General features: G+C 35.7%; 3 protein-coding genes across 4 annotated transcripts; 1 reads left to right on the top strand and 2 right to left on the bottom strand.

Annotated features, from left to right (window-relative positions):
* Window positions 1–6,587: 6,587 nt before the first annotated feature.
* On the bottom strand, window positions 6,588–9,730 carry LOC115447239 (dnaJ homolog subfamily C member 2). Its single transcript, XM_030174231.2, is given in 6 exon segments — window positions 6,588–7,172; window positions 7,174–7,671; window positions 8,612–8,653; window positions 8,655–8,932; window positions 8,935–8,955; window positions 8,958–9,730. Coding segments are annotated over 6 exon segments (1,842 nt in total). The 5' UTR covers window positions 9,481–9,730; the 3' UTR covers window positions 6,588–6,692.
* A 144-nt stretch (window positions 9,731–9,874) lies between these two features.
* Window positions 9,875–15,944, top strand: LOC115447240 (pyroglutamyl-peptidase 1). The gene is made up of 3 exons (XM_030174232.2): window positions 9,875–10,183; window positions 10,696–10,937; window positions 14,460–15,944. The coding sequence occupies exons 1-3, from the start codon at window positions 9,959–9,961 to the stop codon at window positions 14,689–14,691; spliced, it is 699 nt and encodes a 232-aa protein (XP_030030092.2). The 5' UTR covers window positions 9,875–9,958; the 3' UTR covers window positions 14,692–15,944.
* Window positions 15,945–16,852: 908 nt separating this feature from the next.
* On the bottom strand, window positions 16,853–22,691 carry LOC115447246 (RNA polymerase II-associated protein 3). Of its 2 annotated transcripts, none has more exons than XM_037439237.1 (9): window positions 22,604–22,691; window positions 21,580–21,696; window positions 21,033–21,152; window positions 20,674–20,801; window positions 19,937–20,147; window positions 19,488–19,694; window positions 18,993–19,301; window positions 18,577–18,766; window positions 16,853–18,217 (listed from the first exon to the last, which is right to left on the bottom strand). In XM_037439237.1, exons 3-9 carry the CDS (start codon window positions 21,126–21,128, stop codon window positions 18,129–18,131), a joined length of 1,230 nt encoding a protein of 409 aa, XP_037295134.1. In that variant the 5' UTR covers window positions 21,129–21,152; window positions 21,580–21,696; window positions 22,604–22,691; the 3' UTR covers window positions 16,853–18,128. The 2 variants fall into 2 exon arrangements, with proteins under 2 accessions (XP_037295134.1, XP_030030097.2); XM_030174237.2 differs by having other exon boundaries at window positions 22,438–22,680.
* Window positions 22,692–23,606: the final 915 nt, after the last annotated feature.

A 23,606-nucleotide genomic window follows, 5' to 3' on the forward strand; every position in this document is an offset into this window, starting at 1 on the left:
CTTACGGACATATTCTTTGCGCAGCCAAATAAATCTCGAATAAAAAGTCCTTACACTCGAATATATATTAAAAATTTGTAATTTTTTGATGTTTGACAAAAGTAAAACTGTTTAATAATTATGATGTTATTTATCAATATTAGCTATGCAAATAACTTACTTAAAAGCTATGGCAAAATAGCACCTTTTTATATATTATCTTGTAGTTGTTGTTGTCCACTCAAAAGAGCTTCTGTTATTTCCATTTATGAGAGTTGGGAGTTGAAGCTATGATTAAGGTTCCCCGAGGTCGCTCCGGTGGCCGCGCGCATGACCTCAATGACCTTATTTAATCGCCTCTTACGGTATAAAGCAAGGAAAGTAATTGGTCTCAGTCAGGACCGTAATTAGGAACTATTCACCGGAAAAAATGTGTACAAAACTATTTGAAACATTTTAAGAATGTATGCTTAAAAGTATATTATAAAATGCTCCTAAATAATTTATTCTTCTGGCATTGCTTGCGACGACAACAAGGAATAAAAGTAGCAATCGCCCACAAAGTTATTCAAAGATTTCGGGAAGTGATTGATAACCCAAATTAACCTGTCTACAGGTCTCTGGCTACATTCTTGATCACACTGCATACAAGATAATGTAATGAATAACATCATATTATGATTAAACGGCACAAAAGCGTTAATGTTTCGGTGCCCGGAATGGTGCTCTCTGAAGAATTTATTTCTTATAAGTTAATTTTTTTTAAATAATTTGTGTGACGTTTTATCTAAATATAAGTATTGCACGTTCTTTTTGACTATTTATATAAGTATTACATAATGACGAAACTCAAATAATCTCAGCTCGTACTTGCTGCTTTCTCTCAGTAATATTAGAAATTTGACAAATGATTGTCATGTATTATGTGAAGAACCGTGACATGCAAAATGACTACATTTTTTGTAATACTGTGAAAACGTAGTGTTAACAATAAAATAAAAATTCTTATTACGACTACAGTTTCGATAAAAAATAATTAACAAAATTTTGCCATTCAGTGTGCGTTGCAAATAAAAGTACAAAATTGTATCGGTCGCGTGTAGAGCCACTTTACGTGCGTCGCGAACCGTGAGGTCAAAAGTTCCATTTGTACGAGTTTTTCTGAATCGAAACACATTTTATTCCTGAACCTGCAGTTTAAATTATTGCAAATATATTTGTTTATGATAAAGTTTTAGTGATTCAATAGTTAAAGTTGCAGCTTTGTCCATCTTTGGATATATTATTTACCTACTTATGTAGATTTGATGGCAACTAAGAATTATTAAAACCGATTACCTACTCTTTTTAAAAAAGATTAATTATTTTTCGTGAACTAACGAATTTTGATAAAGTTTTTGACTATTTTATACTGTTTTAAACGCAACATAATTTTGAAATTATTACGTTTTAAAATTATCTATCTTTACAACACTATTTTGTAATAATATATGTAAGCATTATGTGTGGTTTCGTCATATAATTTGATTATCGATCTTCGATTAAATCTTTTCTGTACCAATCAGTTATTTCCGAATAATTTACGGTTCTAATCGAAAAATCCGTTTTGCAATAGTTTCAGACGGTATTTTATTCGCTTCTTAATATTTTGCTTTATATTTAACAAAGCTTTTAGTCAATCTAGATTTGATTTCCGTTTTTCCTGTTCCTACATATCAACGGCCTTGTTGGCGCAGCGGGCGATAAGCCTGCTTTATGTCGGGAGGCCGTGGGTTCCATCCGCATATCAAAACAAATAATAATTATTTCTAGTCTAAGTGATACCTTGGGGTGTTTATTCTTAAACATATGCATAAATAAATATAGTACTAATACTTAACTTGATAATTCTTGAAGATTGTCTAAACTATTGCGAACATTATATCACTTATTAGATATAAACAGCTACACGAATATAGTATATTTTAAGAGTAAGTAATGTAAGCTTTAAACGCAATGAATGGCCTTTAACGTGCCTTAACGGAACCGAACCAAACTCCAATGTAATTTATCTTTATTATTAATTGTGGAACCAGATTGCACTAGTTGAGGACTGCATGCACTTAAATGATAACAATAATGATATTACAGATATAACTACGATATAACGAAGATCAACAAAACAATATTCCACTCGAACCTTTAAATGCTTAAGGATTTGGGACGTTTTGTAAATGGTAAAAGGATTCGTGTGATACAAACCACAAAATAATCGGACCAGTTTAGAAAGGCTTCAGAAATAGCCTGTTGGCTAAAAATAAATACTTTTTGTCGATGTATACTCAGAATATTTATACTGGCAGTACTCGTTCTGAGGTAATTAAAGGATTGGTCCAAAAATAATTCTCGCCAGTAGCACGTATTGTATGTATTCTTGTTGTTTATAACTTGAATAGTCTATCTCGGTTAAAGATTTTATATAAAATATTATATCTACTAATAGGAAAGTATTTGTCAATGTGTGGGCACTAACCCGCTGGCGAAACGAAACTAAAATTGCTCAAACTCCAATTATAAATACTAAAATTGCATACAGTCCTTACTAGAGCAATCGTTTTAGCAACATGTATATTAAGCTATTGTTCAGTCGATATTATGTAGCTTTTATTTATGATTACATTTATATTAAAGGAGTTTTTGTAATTTGAAATTGTTGTTTTAATATTTCGTATGTCTTGACCTATGAAACAAGGTTAGGTCTTGAGAGGTTACGAATGAATACCCTCCTAGCCGAATTTCGGTCACGGCGCGGTGGTCAATCCTAACGGAGATCAGCCAGGTATGCAGGAGATATTATAGTGCACAAGTGTGGGCGCAATATACAGGTCTGTTCCTTCACTTGCATAGTCTCGTGAAACGGTAATCTGACATGAGATAATCAGGCGCGAGACCAATGGCTTTACGTGCTTTCCGTGACACGGGCGTATTACACCTCCAACTTCCTGACTCCGAACTGCAACTGAGTAATTTTTAAAACAGCAAAACCCAGGCACAACTATTTTAGTGCCGACCCGGGATTCGAACCTAGGACCTCAACTCCGTAGTCGTACTCGTAACGCGTACGTATTACTACAACGCCATCGAGGCAGCCGTTACGAAAACAAGTTAGTTAAACCATATGAGTTATACTCGCCATCAGTGGCGAAAGCTCCATATGTATAGCCCGATTCCTGCTGGTTTCACTTTCCTAATCTATGTAAAATCTACTCATCATAAGAACGATTTGCACACCACATTCATGCATATCAGTGCATGAGTTCTGTCGGGTCCCTTTCGGAAAATTACACGCATCGCCACTGCTGTCTACGAGAACACAAGCGTAAATATATGGTGATAAAAATGTGACTAGCAACTTAAGTGTAAATGGAAATATTGTCTTGAAGGCCTGATCTACATATCAAATAAGGAGAACTCGATGACATCTTGAGCCGCAAAAACCCATTGACAGATGCAGTTATATTGCAGAGCAACACAATGCTCGGAATAACAGAACACCTGTCGCCGCTCACGAGGTGACCTTGGGGAGGGGCGCGTCCTCCCACATCTGTTACTGAATACATGCATATACTCACGATGTATCTTCCATTGTGAGCGTGCATCGAATTTAAGATTAACTACTCATAATATGAAAATTTTAAGCGAATAAATCTAAAAAGTATTGTGTTTGCTAGTATTGAAAATGCAAATCTGGAAGTTTCGTGGTACAAACCGTGTGCGTGGATGTATAAGGTAAAAGTTCGCGTAGTCCGTATCAATAAGTAATTTACGAATCAATTGTGGGAATCGTTTTGATGAACTGCGAGGCGATAAAATAAACAAAGAACAATGTGCGAACAAAAGATCACGACATTCGACAGTGAAGTTACAAAGCATGGTAACGGTATAGCAAAGTAATGCAGATGCAATTCAATGACTAGATAATCAACGTGCAATCAACACAATAGGCTAGTTTAGTCATATTTTTTATTAAGTGTCCAAAAAAATCGTAGTTTAAAGTCTAACATAGAGAGCACGATCAAAATCCGGAAGACAAAAATAAAGAAGACACAAGCTTTTGAAACCCGATGGAAGGGCTAGATGTCAAAAACTGAACAAGCGATGCAATATTATCTTGGTAATGAAATGGAGAATCACGAGGCGCGAGAAAGAGCAACGATACACATTTTTACACTTTGCAATATTTGAAGTAAGATTTATTGGTCCATTTTCAACTAATTTTATGGCTGCTTTGACAAAAATAGTTTTCTTATTATTTACAATTCCGTATAAAGTAATTGTAAAAATCGAACGTAGTGAAACATCCTAGCTACTTTTACTCGTAGTGTAAGTAGGTATGTGGCTGAGATGGTAGGTTGCAGGTTTTATTACCACGTGACACAAAATTTTATCCGTAAATATTTTCATCGCTTTATTACTGGTACATAATCCAGTAAAGAAATATATAAGACTATAATAAGTTTTTGGAGTTTAGAAATCGTAATATTTACCTACTTAAATCAAGCGTAGAACGCTGTCTCCACACCGGTAATGCAATTTACATAAAAATTTGCTTAACTACAAAAAAATAAAATACTTTCTTTAGGCCTATTAATAAAGTAAACCGGATAACAATGTTCCATGTCGTTGAGTTCATATCAAGAAAACAAGCCCCTGGCGGGGCGCCGAAATCTCTAATAGATATTTGTATATTTTGATAAACAAACTAGCTCGAAGTAAAGGATACTTTAAGATATGCGAAAGTTTTATAAGGAATTTTTTCACGTTCCAGCCCAGGAAGAGCTGTGCTAATTTCCAGTCTACCCACATATGCCGATTGACAGATTTGTTCATTTCATAAATAACAGCCTATCTTCTGCATTTTGAAACGAGAGCATATCAAATGCAAATCTACCATATCATTGTATTACATTAAATGGTATTCCTCGTAAACGTAAGTAGATTCACACCGATAAGTATATTGAGAACTTCTTAATAAACTATCGTATGAAAAAAAAAAGCGATATACACTTGTTTAGCGTTTTGTTATCTACGTACTGTTTATTGCCATATCTTGGCGTAGTTCTCCATTGTAATTTCACACTGTATTCTAAGAACCAGCTATCACATTTTAATTATAATTGAAGTTAAATAATTGCCTATAATATACCTATTGATTTTGTGAAGCCACTTCTAAAAGACACTCCATAAAATATAATTAGGTAATTCATAAATCAGTACTTACGCCGTTTCCAATATGTAATCAAGTCTTATATCTAGCCTTTAAAGGGATGTTAACCACAAAATAAAACACAATTCATTTTAAATTGACTATGTTCATCTTTAACCAAAAATAAATATAAAAATATGACACAAGATGTACAGTTTACGTGGTTCTTACGGATGGACATACATACGTATAAATGAGATAGGATATTCACTAGGAGACAAACAAAACCAGGACTTTACTAATCGCTCTATAAAAAACCATAGACAAAGTGGACTGAACTATACCACATAATGATCACTCCGTAGAAAGAGACAAAGCGACTGTGCGGCCATTGACTTCTATTCTGTAGGTTTGTAGATGTGTAAATCTAGGGCGGCACGATAGGTTTATCTCTCACAATTTTCTGCTCAAATAATCTTATATTTATTGACTGATTCCTATAAACGGTATAGCGAATTGACCAATCAGGATAGTTTGACATGCTTACAGATGAATTATTGATTTTTTCTTAACATTAACGCCTAATTAGCTGTTGGGATAGTTTATTGGAATCGGCCGTATGTCTACGAGCAAAAAATAGAACTATCACAGACGTCTAAAATGTTTATTAGTAAGGCAATACGGGTTTATGGCATCAAAGCATTTGTAATCTAATCGTATAGATGGATTTCTGACTGGTAGAGAATCGACGGGATGACATTCGTCATGGGGTGACTTCAATGACTATTGTGAAAAAAATTCAATGATGGACAAATCGGGGACCTTTTTGGCCTTGTTATTTTGAGTTGATTATCATTGTAGACCTTGTTTTTTATATTGGAGGCACCGACCATGACTAGTGTTGTAGTAGGTTCTGCGTACTTAGCGCAAATCAGGTTTACCAGGAACCACGAAACACTTTTGTGTCGTCCTCAAGCGATTTTTAGCGAAAGTTGCATTTATGAAAAAAATATTTTACTAACGCATTTTACAGACGTCAAAATATTACAAATGCTTTGCTGCACCCATTTTATAATAGAAGGCCAAATACAAGAACGGCCTATGAGGAAATTAGTCCAATGTAACGCGAAGAAAATTCATGAGTAAATATTTTAGTTTGCAAGATTTAAAGTTTCGCCGTATAACCATTATTAATGTTATTACCTCCAAATTGCGTTAAATAGGTATCTATATAGATACCCCATAACAAATTTTTCAAACAAGCCTCGTTAGACCGTTCTTGTGTGGACACCGCGAATTCATTAAAAATGGTTGCTTTAGCTCTAAAACTTCATTAGTTCACATTGTCATGTATAAAATAGGTTAAAATATGTGTATTTGTGTATGATAAGCTGTGTTTTCTAAACAGCTAAAAACTCAACAATTCAAATTCATTTTTTATTTTACATAAAGGCATAATACCGTGTCAATTATGTATAATCGTGTAATTTAGTTAACAATTTGTTACATATCTAATTGTTTGTCGGTGCTATTTGGCGAGGTTCGCCGCCTGTTTCTTCGCCTTCACCAGTTCCACGAGCTCCTTGTATCTCTTCATGCAGTCTTTTTTGGTACGGTTTGGGAGGCAGTCAGCAATCTTCTCCCATCTCTCGGGAGTGTTTACTGGGAACGTCTTGATCGCCTGCTCGAGTAACTCTTGCTCAGTTTTGGTCCACGCTCTATCCTCAGGCTTGTTGTCGTCAGCAGCTTTTGAGTTTGAAACACCGTTAACCAATTTGACGGGATCGCTTTTTGATATACCGCTGTCATCGACGTGATTAGTGACCTTTTTCTTTTCTTTCTCAAACATATCGAAAGCTTCCTCATTTGCTGCCTTCTTCAGATTGCTCTTGGAGAAGTCTGAACTTTGCAAATCTTTTGCTTTATTCAACACATCTTTTGCTGTGAATCGTTTTTCATCTGTGAAAACACCATGCTGGTTCAGGAAATTCGCTACCACTTCCCACCTTTTGATTTGTACCAGCAGGGAATAGATTTACGGCTTTGATGAGCAATTGTGTTAACTCCACTGTCCACTCAATAGGGGCTTTCACAGCTGAATCCTTCTTTGCTTTTTGTTCCTCAGCTTTCTTGGTCTCAAACATAGCTTTTCTTTCAGCTTCAAGTTTGTCTTCTGTTTCTTTAACTATTCTGAGGAATGCTTCTTTCCCATTTGATTCTAAATCTTTCATAAAATCTTGGAGTTCATTAACTTTTAATAGTTCACATATTTTTTCAACGGCGGCCATATTAGCAACAGTTTCATCTTCACTTTCTGCATAATAGTTATTGGATTTGCATAGGTCTCTGAGTGCTTTCCGCTCCTTCCTGAGGTTCTTCTTCTGTTGTTCTCGCTCTGCTCTGGCTGCCTCTAGACGCGCCTTCTCCGCCTCCTCCGCTTTCTGTTTAGCGAGCTGCGCTTCTTTAATGAGACGCTCTTCTTCAGCTTTCTTGGCTTGGACTGCATCCTGAAAATCAGACACAAAATAAATTACTATAGAAACTACTAACTGATTTTGACGTTAATATTTTTAGGCTTAGCAGTGATAGCCTAGTTGGGAGTGGAACGGACTCCCAAAATGAATGTCTGATCTTTCAAAACCCAAAGGCAAGCCATGTTTCTAAAGTTATATTTTTTGTGAATTATCACTTGCTTTAATGGTAAAGGAAAACATCATGAGGAAACATGCATACCTGAGAAGTTCATCTCTAAGAATTTCAAAGGTAAGCCCCATGCCCAGCGGTGGGCAGTACAAAATATAGGTCTGGTATAGTTATATTTTTAGGCTATCTATACTGATAAAATAAATACTATAGTTTGAATATTTGTTACAATTTTTTTTTAATGCCTTAGTAGGCAAACAAGCAAGCGGTCTGATGGTAAGCAACATCTGCCGCCCATGGATTAAAGCAACACCGGGGGCACCGCCAAGCTGTTGCCTACTGGAATGTTGTTACTCATTCACATCAGAATGGCTGAATGGATCTGGATGAAATATGTCATGTAGATTACAGCCTGGAATAGCACTCTCACTTATTTCCAGAAAATATATAGCGGAATTTTTATACAACAAATTGTCTGGTGGAAAAGGATCGGATTTACATATTAAATTACAATTTTAATAAGTCTCTATCATCACATTTCTAATAACATGATATTTTATTACACTTACAGACCTTAATTTCAAGTATAATTAAATATAATATGTGAAGTTTCCAAATCAATATTAGTTTAACTTAGTGGGCATAAACACAAATCTTCTCAGCTTAGTATTAAATAAAAAAAAATTCTACATTAGTTGATACAATCTGAATTAGATGGTATCTATAGGGATCCACAATTATATTTTTTTAGTTATTTGTTACAAACCTTTTTCAATAAAAGAGAACAATAAAAATGTAATATACCTGTCTTGCTCTTTTGCTGCTAACTTTTTGTCCTTGTCCCTCCCTGCTTGAAACGTTGCAGTCTGGGATCGTGAGCGTACGCGAGATCCACCAGGCTGCGTATCCTAGCCATCTCCTCTTTCTTTAGCTTGGCGCGGGCGGCTTTATTTTGCTTCTCTATCCATCTCCGTTCCTCCCGGTCTGCTCCCTTCTCCTTCTCCTCCTCGTCAAGGTAAGAGAACTCACGCCACGACTCAAACTCGTACCAGAACGCATAGAACCTCTCCACATGTTCCCTGGAGCTGTTTTCATCACCTAGGAATGGGACATTTCTCTTTCCCACCACCTAGCATTTGATTCAAGCAATTGGCAAATGCTTTGTAAAATCCGTCCTTTTTAATCTCCGCCGGTGTGGGTATGCTGTCGTCTATGGTGTGGTCTACGGAGTCATAAGATCTGCGTTTGGACGGCGTGCCGAGGGTCTCGTAGGCCTTAGTGATGCACGTGAAGTAGTCGTCGTCGCTCCTCACCTCCTCGCCCTGTGCCTTGCGCTTGTCCGGGTGGTGTTTCAACACTTTCTGTCGGTACGCGCGCTTGATGTCGTCGTCAGTGGCTTTGTAACGGAGGTTCTTCATGCCCAGCACCGCGTAGTGATCCTGCATCTTCCAATCCTTGGGGTCCAAGCTCCGCAGGTACTCCACGTCATCGTCGAAGATCACCTCCTCGGCCTTTTCGTTTGCTTTAGACGTGCTGAGCAACGCATCATCGCCGTGACATTTTATGCTATAATATCTGAGGAACGGCGCGCCCGCACACTCCACTTTCTTCTTCACTATTGGCCATGGTATCGCTACCACTTTTCTATTATTACTCAAACCCGACTCGCTCATTATAAATTAATTTTAATCGAAAAATATGGATTCACTAACATAACCTATATACAGAAGAAAACAGCTGGTTCTCAGATACCGGCTATTATGGTATGAAATCACTACCGTTTTGTAAAACTGATTAAAAGAAATTATATTTAGAATCTCTAAGAGTTAATGCTATAATGCACACATTTTAATTATAAAAAATAAAAGGCGCCATGGAACAATAGCACGACGTTGAACGAGTGAATGACGCATGGAATGACAATTGGCTGACATTTCTAATGTCATTGAAATCGTAGAGTATATAATTTTTTTATTCCATTGCTGCATTTGTTTGGACGTGTATCCAAAACAATTTTGTTTTTTTTTTCAATTATACCAACATACAGAAATAATATCAGCTGACCACTGTCACTGTCAAAATTCAGGAAAGTAAACACTATCTCACACTGATGATTTGTTTTCAATTCCTCCGAAGGGCCGGTCGTTAAAAATGTGTAACGACATGGACAACTTATTCAAACCCATTATCATGGTGACAGGGTTCGGCCCGTTCGCTAACCACCCAGTGAACGCGAGCTGGGAAGCGGTCAAGCTCATTAACAAAGAGGAAATCGAAAGGAAACACAACTGCGAGCTTGTACTCATCGAAATCCCTGTTACTTATGAAAATGTTGACGAGTTTGTGCCTGCCTTGTGGGAAACACACAGTCCTAAAGTAAGCGATATATTTTTAAAGTATTTTTTATTTATATTTCTAACTAGGTTTTCGTTTCAAAATGTGCATGAACGGCAGTAGTCTGAACTTACCAAAATTGTTCTTACGCGATATTAATTACTCTAGATCAATATTCGGAATTAAAGCTAAAAAAATATACTTACTTCAGTTATTAGTTCTATTCAGTCAGACAGACTGAGGGGTCTGAGTATGAGGAAACAATCTCTGTTACTAATATTATAGTATATGTGAAAGTTTGTGATACTGTTTGGATGTTTGTTACAACTGAACAGATTTATATGACATGTGGAACATGCATAGACCATGCCCTGGATTAACATATAGACTTACTTTTTATCTTGATAATTTGGTGTTATGGAAAATGATAGAATTAAAAAAAAATGCACTGGTATTTTATAGTGTTTTAGGTACATTTGTAGTAGGAAAGGCCTTTCAATTGAGTAAAGCTGTAAGGAACACCTAGTAAATTATAAAATTCACATTATCCCCAGTTCATGATGCATGTTGGAGTATCTGGTGTCGCCAACTGCTTCACAATAGAAATGCAAGCCCACAAGAAAGGCTACCAGCGTATGGACTACTTTGACAAATGTCCTGCTGACCACGTCTGCCCGGCTGAGGGTGCCATCAGAATCCACACAAAGCTCAATGTGGAGGGATTGTGCAAAGAGTTCAATGATAGCATTTCACCTGAGGAGAAAACAAGTGCTGTGTGCTCTAAAGATGCTGGGAGGTATTTATTTAATTCCATTTTTTTATGGTTGTATCAGTGATTGTTGAGTAACTTTAATTGGTTAGGCAGCACACACAATGGAAGGTCTTAAAAAAAAATCTTTTTCCCCAACCTGCAACATTTTTATTGATGTTATATAGCCTATAGCCTTCCTTGATAAATGGGCTATCTGACACTAAAAGAATTTTTCAATTCAAACCGACAGTTCCTGAGATTAGTGTGTTCAAACAAACTCTTCAACTTCATATAATAGTATAGATTACTCCCAGGGTATGAAATTTAAAGATGAATAGCAAAGGGTGTTTATTGCTAATGTTTAATTTAATAACGACAATGAGTAGTACCATCTAGTTAGTTTAGATATTCATTCTCAAAGACATTTTATGAGTACTATTGCACCAAAGAATATAGCATTGGCCATATCAGGATAAGTGACTGTAATAATATTAATGCTGTTGGGTAAATTACCTCTGTTACATTTTATTTTTATTTATTTTAGGAAAACAAACAATTCTAAATTATAAAATAATAATTTAGGTATGTTGACACATTATAAGCGGGCATATGAAACAGATAAACGTAACGAACATTACATCATTGAGGAGATGTATCAATATTATGTTAACATTATGTTATTAATACTATTATAAACAGAAATGTATTGAGAGTTTAGAAACAGTTTGCTGCAACAGTAAATCGTTTGATGCAAGTATTCTAAAAGTCTGCCTTTAAAACTTTAAAGCTGATAGAGAAAATATATCGCCATCTGGGAAGATATTCTTGTAGGATTTATGATTCGACGTAAGGGAGAGCACACACTAACATCTGTCCTGCAGGAGCCACTCGCCAAAAGCGTACGCGCTCTTATCTCGCGCCGATGTACACTGGACAGTTCTAGATACTTAGGTGTTCTAGGTGTTAACAAATTTTGTTATAAATTTCGATGCAATTGACATATCCATGGGTTATTTTATAGAGAAACATTGCTGCAGTTGAGTACGCCTGGATTTTGAAGTGAGCATTTTTTGTAATAAAAACAAATTATTCATAACATTAAATCATGCATTCTGGATTTCCAAAAAGGAAAACAGTGGGATTTAGAGGATGGAAGTGAATGAGGAAAATTTGACAATATGTAAATTTACCTTAGGTTTTGTATCATTGTACATGGGTGAGTCACATTGTCATTATGTATAAACTTCTAAATATTTATTACATGTGACGTTTATGATGTTTTTATTGAATGCATACCCAATATAGGGGCCATTTCACCTGTAAGCACGTTTTCAGAAATAAAAAACAGTAAAAAATACTAGATTACCAATCTATAGTCAGATTTATCGCTGCGAATCTTGTTTATATACCATTGAAATTGGTTTAGCTCTTTCGGAGATCAACGCGTACTATTCCCTAGCTAAACTCTTATTATCGCGCATTCATTATTGTACTTTAATATTATATTTTTTTTTTATATTGATTACTTTTAGCTACACCCTGTACAGGTATATTATTTGCGTTAATCACACCAATGTTATGGCAGGTATTTATACTTACTGCTCAGCAATGAATGCTGACCGCAGTATGTTGTTATTGAAACTTGTACGAACACAATATGTGCAAATATATTGCACAGCGCACAAATTGATTTCGAAATGTTATGAAATGTCAGTCAGTGGCTGATAACATCATTGATACAAGATCTATACTATGAATATAATTTTATATAACAGATGAATGTGGTAACATGGTATATACATATACTTAATTGAATACGCATTTTCTTAGTGTAATACATTCGAGGAAGATTAAAACTGAAATATATCCAAATATTATTCTTAAAGGCCATTTAGAAACCAAAACAAAATAATAATCCAATGTTTTATGTCACAGATAAAAGTATTTATACCTACGTAACTAAGGTTATTTGATACTAGGATTTTGTAATCGGAATTCGAGATAATGAAATCCTCTAAGTTCACTATCAAAACATCAATGTCTATTGCCTATAAAAGGAAAAATAATACAGTAGGTATTCAGTATTTTTATTTATTTTTATTTGTGTAGCCAGTGTGTACCTACACTAGACATCATGATGGAGGTAATTAATAATCATCGGGGAATCAATCTGTGTTTGGATCTGGAAACGGAGGTCAGTCTGACAAGCAGGAGATATGGGCACAAGTGTGTGCGCAATACGCGCTCTTTGTTCACTCCCATAGTCCAGTCTGACGGTAATCCGACATGACCGGTGAAAGACGAGGCGCAGGACCAACGGCTTTGTGCTTTCAAAGGCACGGGTGCACACTGCTAACTTCCTGACTCCAAATTGCGACATAAACAGATAAATTAAAATAAGTATAAGAATCAATTAACAAGTAATAAAAAGTCCGAGTTGGTTCAAGAATCCGTACATTGAAGGACGAGGGATAATTCCGCTTCTTACGTACAATAGCGGCTGATTACAAATGCAGTTGTGCGGCTGCCCTAACATATCGGAGGCTTGTCTCTAGTTTTACCTTACAGAATCACAATAATGTAAAAGTCAGTTAACCATGTAGTTTATGTTAATATCTATTAAATAGAATTGTTTTTTACACTGTAGAAAAATCTGTAAAAGAGGAAAATATTCACTTATAGGTACGCGCGAGTCAAACGAAAATAGTGAGAAAACTGTCTTATACTTAAGTATATTTTATTTTGTTTTATCAATAAAACTAAATAAGTTTATCTTCTTTTTTAATTAACGTTTTACAAATAATGACTCGACCCGTAGATGTAAAATAAAGAAGTGTAAGTTTCGGACAAAATACTAATATTTCACTAATTTATTTTACACATTCTAATGCCACTACCACTAGGTAAAATAATGCATCGCAAGAGCAATACCACACTTTCAGTCAAAAATATGCTCACGCACACACCATATTTACGCTTAACAAATTAATAAAAAACTATTAAAAGTAAAGCCGCTATATTATGTGTTTTCATTTATTAACGCAATGTCAAAATTACCCTATAAACTTAAGGTTATAGTCCATTTTTCATACATTTTGTTTCACCTTTAATCTGGGTAACTAAACAAGTATTGAAGTAAAGAGTTAGTGAATTTCGTAAAATATTATGCATGGATATTTCGGACTTTAAAATTTCGTCATATTAAATTTTAAAGGACCAAATATCCTTGATTATTAAATATTTTTACTTTTTTCTTTCAACTGCGAGAACTAATCACTAACTAGACGTGAATTTAAATTCTTTACTTGTCAATACTTGTTTAGTTACCCAGATTAAAGGTGAAACAAAATGTATGAAAAATGGACCTTAAGCTATAACCTTAAGTAATCGAAGTTTGAACTGCTTTCCTGGCTATTACTTCCTTTCATAACATCCTGTTTAACGTAGTCCTGAAATTCCCACTTTCAACTCTTCAAAGATCAGTACGATTCCATGGCAGATGACTTATTATATGAAACAACTACACGATGACTCCTACTGATTTATTTAATATTTTACCTATTCCAGATATCTGTGCGAGTACATCTACTATACCTCCTTAAGCGTGGACAATAAAAGAACTCTGTTCGTGCACGTCCCTGACATCAACGTGTACCCCTCGGAGCAGACCGCACGAGGGCTCGAGAGGATCCTCGACATCTGTCTAGACCAGATAAACCAAGCCGAACAAACGAAAGAAGTCACAGAGAAGCTAAAGGAAACCAATTTAAACGATGGACACGAAAGTAATAAAATTTAGGTGATAAATAAGCTTAGGCGCCCGTATAGTTGCTAGGCATGCTGAAAAGCTTTGGCATTAGATTCTTAGCATGAAGCGTCGTCTTTTATTGTGGTTTTGAAAGATGTACAACCCTCCTAGAATGTGGCAAATAAACACGACACGAACGGCTTTGTCGTTTGATTGTGACTGGCGTATCTCACACGTTAGTTTCGTGTTAAACGACACGACCGTCCCTGTCATTCGATTGTGATAGGTCGAAAGATCAATACGTGACTCACGTGTCCATCTCTTGACCAATCATAATGAAACGATGCGGCCACACGTGTCGTTTTATTCTACATTCTAAAGGGGTTGAGCACGAGGAACAAATTGTATATTTTAAGCAATCTATATACGTATGTACTTATTGCATTTACAATATAAATTGTAGACTGTAATCAAACTTTTTACCTCAATCTATACCATTTACGGTTTTATGCCGCGAGAGCAGGAACGAACTATGGAAAGATTTAGTTTAATATGACTGCCAAGGAAAATTGTTGAGTAGTCACAAAGTGTATACAATTTCAGTAAGATATAATTATACTTTCATAATAACCCATTTCAGGCGTAGTTGATAGACATCATTAACAATTCAAGCGACTTGCTCATAATATTTGTTATTTTAAATATTAAAAACATTCAAAAGTATATTCATTCATAATCTAATTAGAAGGACGCCATACCTACGTAATTAAAAAAAATGGTTTCATAGCCTCACTAAAAATGATAAAAATCTTAATATTTACTAATCTATTTAACGGTTTATAAGATAAATTCTAACAAACTTCCACACATAGCTTCCACAATACCAAAGATTTTGACATTGCAATACTACAATTCTTAAAGACTGCATTACATGTAATTTTTTAGTATACTATTTTCAGTAAGAAATAAAATCTTTTGGTTCGGTCATTCTTTATCTCGCGGCAATTTAGTATTATTGTATCTTAGACAGTTGGAATCCCCAGTTAAATGAGTTTCTGATATCAAATACTTACGTAATTTTTACTGTTAATTTCGATCTACAACTACAGTAGTAAGAAATAACATATTATTTATTTTTCACTTGGCAATTTAACATTATTGTATTTTGTATAGGCGGTATTCCCAGTTATTTGAGTTTGTGATATCAAATACGTATTTTTTTAGCTAATTTCGAACTGCACAATATTTAAACTACTTATGAAATGTACAAATTGTATATTGTTATTATACGTTTATTAGTTGATTGTTTTTTTTTATTTTCCAATGTTTCTATATTACCTATTTAGGTAATTGATTTGTGTGAATTGTTCAGATATAAAGTTATCTGATGTGATTTTCAGCGTGCGTGGGTATTCCTTAAAACTGCGGTCGGTCGAGGCTCATCCTCTTACCAACATGATCAAATTAGGCAGTCAGTGCAAACCGAAATAAGGAACACCAAATAAAATATTGTGTACTACATAGATACATACGTAGTGTCACGCTTCTATGCCATAGGGGTAGGTAGACTGTGGATTGCCACTTTGCACGATTCTGGCATACTTCTCTTGCTTCCTTCACATTCTGCAATCTTTTGATGCATTCCCCCGGTTCCGGGTACCATTGACCAGGCCTAAGAATCTATCTAATCTAAGAATCTAAATTAAAATTCAAAATTTTTATTCATGATATCGGGTAAATAAGTACATTGGTCTTAAATAATAACGATAGAGTTTGCCGACATCTGCTTTTGTAGCATATAAATGTTTTGAAAATAGATGCTTAGATCTAGATTAGAATTTAACCAATAAGTTTAAAGCAAATACGTAACCTTTGACAGAACAAATAAAATATATATGAATAGGTATCTGATATTCGTAAGTTCGATGCGTTCTACCCCTACCGGCTCTTCCATCTACATTCACCTTATATATTTCTTTGTAAGTCTCCTATTATCCATCCTCTCCAAATGCCCAAACTACCTTATTGGGTTCTAATCTATATAAGACCATCGTGATGATACTTAATTACCTCAATAAATATATGGTTTAGACTTTTGGCTGCACTGACTGCCCCTAAATAATGCCAAAAGAAAGTGTTCCTACAGCTGTATACCTCGGAGACAACACCTAGTTAGTTACGAAGTCAGGACGTTTTAAATAAAAAAAAAATAATATTTTTAATAGTTTATTAGGAGCCCATAAAGCAATCAACATAAATCACTCATTGCACCAGTAATAAAAAACATTAACAATAAAGTAAAACCTGGTTTCCATACATAGACAATTGAAATATGAATTCTAATTTGAAATAGATATTATAAGTAATTTTGTAACTTTTTCTATGCGGTGTGTTATGAAGTAGGCCTCTTCGTTACGAAGGGTGGGAAATTGGTGTATCTAAATGCCAGTATAGGAATACACACACACTTGCGCAGCTACTGTCACATCATGCCTCCCATATAAAAGCGCCTTTATTAATGCAGTACACCTACTAATTTGTTACCATTACCACTTAAGGACGCCGCTGTCTATTAACGTACTCTGGAACATTGGAAATACAGACTTACTCAGTGCCATCCTAGGAGTTTAATTTAGTATGCTAGTTTGGACTCCGATCAACACAAACTAAACACTAGCATATCTCTATAAGCTAGTTGCGTAGGACGTAAGTAAAGGCGCGAGCTTATTGAATACTAATTAGTTGCCACTAGTTTTAGGTCTCATATGTGAGACTCCGCCTGGGTAGGTACCATCGCAATGTCTATTTCTGTCGCCAAGCAGCAGGGTAGTCACTGTTGTGTTCTGTTTTGAAGAACATTGTAGCCAGTGTAACTACTGGACATAAGACAATATTTAAGGTCTTAGGATGGCAAGCGCAGTGGAATACCAAACAGTACTTTGTTATTCAAGTTCTTGCATGGTGTTTCTATTGTTTATGGGCGGTCGTATCGCTTACCGCTTTTAAAGCAATAAAAAAAAGAATAACTACTCCACTGCTAGGCGACTATTATATCATGGGACAGAATACACAAATCGAAAAGTGGCTTCACTTCTCTGCTTACCTCTTCAGGCATAAAAGGCGTGTGTGTGTTGTCCAATGATTAGTGAATATATGAATGACGTCATAACACGTCCACTGTAAAATGTAGACGTCCTGTAACGTTGGCCGCATAGAACAAGTTACATACAACGTAGACGTCAAATTGGCTACAATAATGCATTGAAATAGTTTTAAATCGCGTGACGTACAGGGGCATAGAGAATATAGGTATTTAAACTGATCACATTTAGTGCTCAGTTTAAAGAGGAAAGAAGATATTGCGATAAGGAAATTGACACAAGACGCACCATTACATTTTTTTTTAAACTAAACTTATACCTCCGTATGCTCCCTCAATTCCTCATAGATCTACAATTTAAATTTAACTAGACTGCGACACCTTGCCTTTAGAGTTCATATTTGTTCTTCAGATCCTCGATTACCTCGTCACTGCTGTTTTCCACAGTTTTACAGTGTTCAAGGATTTTTTTTAAATCTGAAAGGAAATTAATTTCAAGTGAATTTCTTTTGGTAATTATTAGGTAAGTGGTTTACTTTGAATGGCTTTCTTTAACATGGGTGGTGACTTCAAAATTGTTAAACTAAAAGCATGTTAAAAATTGGCAGCAACAATCCGGAAACTTTTTGTTTCTGCAAAATAGGCCCCCGACCGCGTGATATGCGGGACGACACGAATTGAGTGGCATATACTTTAGGAGAGTATAAATCCGCCACTGAATCTCCATTAAGTACCAGTTATAGTTTGATTCATGTACCTTTCCTGGTGTGAAGTTAGTGATGAACGGCACTTCAGACTAACTTCAGAGTGGCAAGTTGTGATAATCGTATACTCACGCTGTTTGTCCTCCACGGAGAGGAACATGGCGAGTGCGGAGAAGCGCTTGACGTTACACAGCGCCTGCAGGTACGCAGTCACGCGCGAGAACTTGTGCGCATGCGCGTGCAGCGCGCTCACCAGCTGCGACAGCACCGAGCTCTCCAACGCGTTCGCGAATATCGACGGGATCTTACACGGATCGATTATCTGTCATCATATTCAGGAAATCAAATCACAAAAGTAGAAAGCACAGATCGACAGATCTGAGAAGAATGTAACTAATATATTTCAGTGTATTGAATCATAGCCTTTTTTTTTAATTATTTTTCTTGGAATAATAGAGCAATTCATCTACATAGCACAGGAGACAGCTTTATACATGTATCAACATTGCCAATATCCATTTAAAAGTTATGCACGGGACAAAACTTACACTCAAGTAATCACTCTGAGCATCTTCATTCCCTTGCAACTCCTTCCACTGGGTCATGAACTGCACACTGTTGACAGGTGGCGCTAGACTCTTCACATTCTTCTCTTTGGTGACAGCATCTTGCACCAGTTTGGTGGACTCTGGGCTGAAGTCGCCACGCTCGTTGGTCAGCCTCTCTGGGTCGGTCTTGTTTGAGTCTGTGCTGCCATTGGTGTCCGGTATCTCTTCTATCTTCAGCCGCGTTGGTGGCTTTTCGACCATTGTTTTGCCTAGTTGTATTTCTTTTATTGTTATTGGTTTAAGTGGTCTCTGTAAGTAGAAATATTTTGAATAATTGTAAGTAAGTAACAAACATTGGGGTCGGGAGAAAAGACCTAGCTTGAGCACACATCAATGAGCTTAGATTAAAATTCAATTGTACTGACGTAAATGCAAGTCTATTTATTTTATAAATATGAAAAGTTTGTTGATAGTTGTTAAAAAAGTGTTATATACCTTAGACCTGAGATGTGGTGGTTTCTTTACTGGTTTGATGACAGTGATGTTCTCTCCGATTCCGTCTCGCCACTTGTCCTCTGCGCTTTCTAATTTGTTCGCTGGCTTCTCTTCCACTATATTCGTCACGACCGGTTTGGTTTCCTTCACAGGGGTCGAAGGTGATGACGGGGACAAAGGCGACGGCGGTGATGATTTAGACTTAGACTGAAATGTTACATATGTGAATATCATTGACATATAAATGTGAGGCAACAATAGCGTTATGTGTACTTTGTATGCCTTGTCTCATATGTTTTTAAAATACAAAGGTGTTCTCTCGATAGTTATTGTCACAACTGGATATAAAAATACAACAATTTACTAGTATGCACTTGTTACTCTGAGCCATAATTTGTCGACGTCTCCTGACTCCATATACTGACTTACTCATAGTCGGTAAACCTCACCCCCTTAGTTCCCATTCTGGTTTTGAGGGCGCTGAGTTGGGTCCGGGCCTGGTTGTTCTTGGGCTCTAGCTCGAGCACGCGCGTGAGGTCGGCGGCGGCGGCGCGCAGGGAGCCGAGCCGCTCGCGCGCCGCCGCCCGGCGCTGCAACGCCTTCACATACGTCGGGTCCAGGCGGAGCGCTTCCGTACAGTCGCTTTCCGCTAGGTGGAGGCTACAATATAAAATTAGGCAGTTAATGGGTTGTTATTATTGTTGTCAGTTTTGCTTGCGCCTTTGGTAAGGTTTCTTATGAAACTCAGACTAGGGGTTTATTAGGCACATTAATGTGGATTACTAATGATTAGAGCTTACTAACAAACAACTATAACCACAAACAAATCTTCCAATTTATTTTAATTTGCCATCTAGACAGTATTTTTGTCTGGCTCAGTGGCGTAGTTGTACTGTATGCACGGTACGACATCTATTCTTTGCGGTCCTCCCGGGTTCGAATCCCGGGTCGTGCAAAGTGGTATTTGGGTTTTTTCTGCTCAGTATCAGTCCAGAGTGTGAAATTTGTGCCCAATATGGCGATAGGCTCGCCGCTCTATCACATTATAGGAAAGAACACATTTGGAAAAGTGGGTGCCCTAGTTGCGCCTCTGCATACCCCTTCAGGGATAAATGTGTGATGTGTGTGTGAGTATTTTTAACTTCACTGTTATCAATAGGGTATAATTGTTATTAGTGTTTCTCACCTGTCCTTCTTCAGGTAGCAGAGCCCTCTGTTGGCGTAGTATATGGCGTCATCCTTGACCAGCTCTATTGCGCGGTTGTAACATGCTATTGCCTCATCCCATTTCGCTAGCTTCACAAATGTGTTGCCCTATCATAAATATAATATCACAGTTAATAATAAAAATATGCATTATTTTTCCAGTGGCATATTTATATTGTAAACCTTATCTTCAAATAGGGTAATTATGGCAAAGAATTTAAAAGAATAAAAAGTAGTTTGGTGTTGTATAACAATAATTTTAAATGGTTATTTACCTACAGGCTCTCAAACTTCCCAATTATTTATGGAACAGATTGTTTAATCACAAAATCTTCTCACCCTTTCCTTCTCATACTGTGCCTCCTCCCTGAGCTTCTCCAGTTTGGTAGATTCACTTCTCTTGCTGTCCAGTGATGTAGGCCCAACGTCTACCATGTCTACCTCTTCACATGCTTTCTCCTAAAATTCAAATAAATTCCTCTATTACAGCACCATAATTTTATTACAATAAAGTTTAATAATTAAGGAATGCAAGGTAGTATGAAGTGTAATATTATGCAACATTTGCAATAAATCCCTTGAAATGAATAATTATTGCAATAGAAATAGATTGAAATAAAAAATACTGATTTTATCACAGTGTTTTTGATTTTAATTTATTATCTCGATTTTGCAACCTTTACCGTCACGCAGGGGACTGAGGTGGTGGTCATCCGAAAAGTTAAAGTTACAATATCTATGCACATTTTAATTTTATTTTTAAATATAGAAAGATATTGTAACTTTGATATTTACTATGCGTGATTGACAAACAATTGAAATCTTACATAAAATAATTCTTTTCTAAAAACTTGAATGTCATGTTTGTTTTAAGGTAAAAACTTACAACATCAAATTTCTCCCATGCCTGGTAGTCTGAGGAGTGGATTCTTTCCTCTTGCTTTTTCTTTGCCACTTGTACTGGTTTCTCTTTCTTAGCTCTACTTCGGACAGGTGGGAGGTCCTGAACATATTCAATATTTAATCCGATCACAACTTGTACACTGGATTAGAAAATATTAAATATTTCATATCCCAAGTTTTACCTCTATGCAAATAGAACAAAGGGTGGTGGTACATTACATATTTGTCAAAATACCAGTTTCAAAGAATTGCAATGGAAGTCAGAATTGTCAAACAATTCTACAATATATTAATTCTACATAAATTTGGGATAAGTATTGTCATAGAAATCCAAAGCCTATGCAGTAAATATTTCTCTAATACACATTATACAGTACATAATGATAAAAACAGCCTTGTAAATAATTAGCATACTGGTTCATAATTACAATTTTGAAATCTCATGGGTAAAATCCATTTTATGATATGTACTCTATTTAAGTCATTTTTCGGGGCTCAAAGACTGCGTCAAAATTCGTATATCCTTCAGCACTTTCAATAAAATAAACTACATAAGTATACTCCTACTTATCAAATACAACCTGTTGCTCTGTATAAAATACACATCTATAATTTTAACCAAAGATAATGCAATGCATATTGCAGTGTTCTATTTTTAAAAATATTTTTGTAACCGACCACATGCAGCCGGCACTAGTCAATATTCATTAATAATTTACATCTACATGCCTTCGTGGTTTTGCAGCAAAACAATGTTACGTTACGTGATATTCAAACTATATGTTCCAAATAAAATAAATATGAAACAACAAGAATATTAGAACGTTCAATGGCTCTGAACCTGTTCAAATTGGCCGTTGAGTGCTGCTTCTTTTCTCTTCATCTCCACTTCCCAATTTTGTAAGTCGGTCAAGTAATTGTTTACTGTTTTTGCATTATCACGTATTTGTTTTTGTATTCCCAAGGCTTTGTCCATTATCTGATACTGATTAACACTAGCTAAATACCTTATTTTGTTGTTCGTTTGATCAATAAAACGAAATCCCTTGTTGCCTCGTTTTTAACAAAATTCAGCGCTATCATCACAACTGTCAAACAATTTGAACTGTCATTAAAAAGTTGCCACTTGCCAGTTTCGTGAGCTGGCTAAAATCAATAATACACAAGGTCTAATTTCTTTTAAATATATCTTAAAGAAAAATAATATATATTAAAAGAACTTCATTTATTATCGTTAAGTGTCAAATTAATATTTGTAACTTAGGTTATTTAAGCTATAATACTATCATTACAGCGCCATCTATGATACAATATGTAAATTTAAGTACATGGTGATATTATGAAGCTAACCTATTGCAAAACACATTAGAAAGTACAAAGGTCTAAAGTATCTGAAAGACTAATACAATGTAATTATAATTTATATAAGCGCTGTGGTAAGCGCCTAATACATTAAGTTTTTGTTTGCGATACAAATTGCTATTATTAATTTAATTGGCGTTTGCGAACCTCTTAAGAAATTGAGGAGGTACAATTCGCAAATTATCTATTGGAACGATTATGTAATACCTGAACTATATTAATGTGACATGTAATTTATATATTTATTCTTTGCAAAGTAACTATCTACCAAGCTGTAATTGGCTAAAGGTATCCGATGGAAGATACTTGGTCTGTCAACCTAGAGAGTGTAGTAGTGTATAGTGTGCGAGCATCTAAAATGGCGATCGAGAGAAAATATACCAACAATACTGTGGCGCCCGAAGAATACAATATAACTAATATGAGATGTATGAACTATACATACCTACATGCCTAATTTTGTCATTGCATTATTAAATGTAACCACATACATAACTTCTTAAAATAACATTTTATAATAAGTTACCCGAACCGTAGGTGTAAAATAAAAAATTAAAGTTTGAAACAAAGTAAATTAAATAAAAATTAATTTAAATTTTACGCGCCCTAATTCCACTACTACTTCTCTAAGACAATTAGTCGCAGCAG

Source organism: Manduca sexta, chromosome 16, assembly GCF_014839805.1.
Source record: "Manduca sexta isolate Smith_Timp_Sample1 chromosome 16, JHU_Msex_v1.0, whole genome shotgun sequence".
NCBI lineage: Eukaryota > Metazoa > Arthropoda > Insecta > Lepidoptera > Sphingidae > Manduca > Manduca sexta.

Excerpts from the sequence above, each read along its gene's own strand:
- LOC115447240 (XM_030174232.2), top strand. The coding sequence starts at position 9,959 with ATGTGTAACGACATGGACAACTTATTCAAACCCATTATCATGGTGACA. Across the intron at positions 10,184-10,695 it reads GGGAAACACACAGTCCTAAA|TTCATGATGCATGTTGGAGT; the intron begins GTAAGCGATATA and ends CATTATCCCCAG. Across the intron at positions 10,938-14,459 it reads TGCTCTAAAGATGCTGGGAG|ATATCTGTGCGAGTACATCT; the intron begins GTATTTATTTAA and ends TACCTATTCCAG.
- LOC115447246 (XM_030174237.2), bottom strand. The coding sequence starts at position 22,572 with ATGGACAAAGCCTTGGGAATACAAAAACAAATACGTGATAATGCAAAA. Across the intron at positions 21,697-22,437 it reads TCAACGGCCAATTTGAACAG|GACCTCCCACCTGTCCGAAG; the intron begins GTTCAGAGCCAT and ends GAATATGTTCAG. Across the intron at positions 20,148-20,673 it reads TGCTACCTGAAGAAGGACAG|CCTCCACCTAGCGGAAAGCG; the intron begins GTGAGAAACACT and ends TTTATATTGTAG.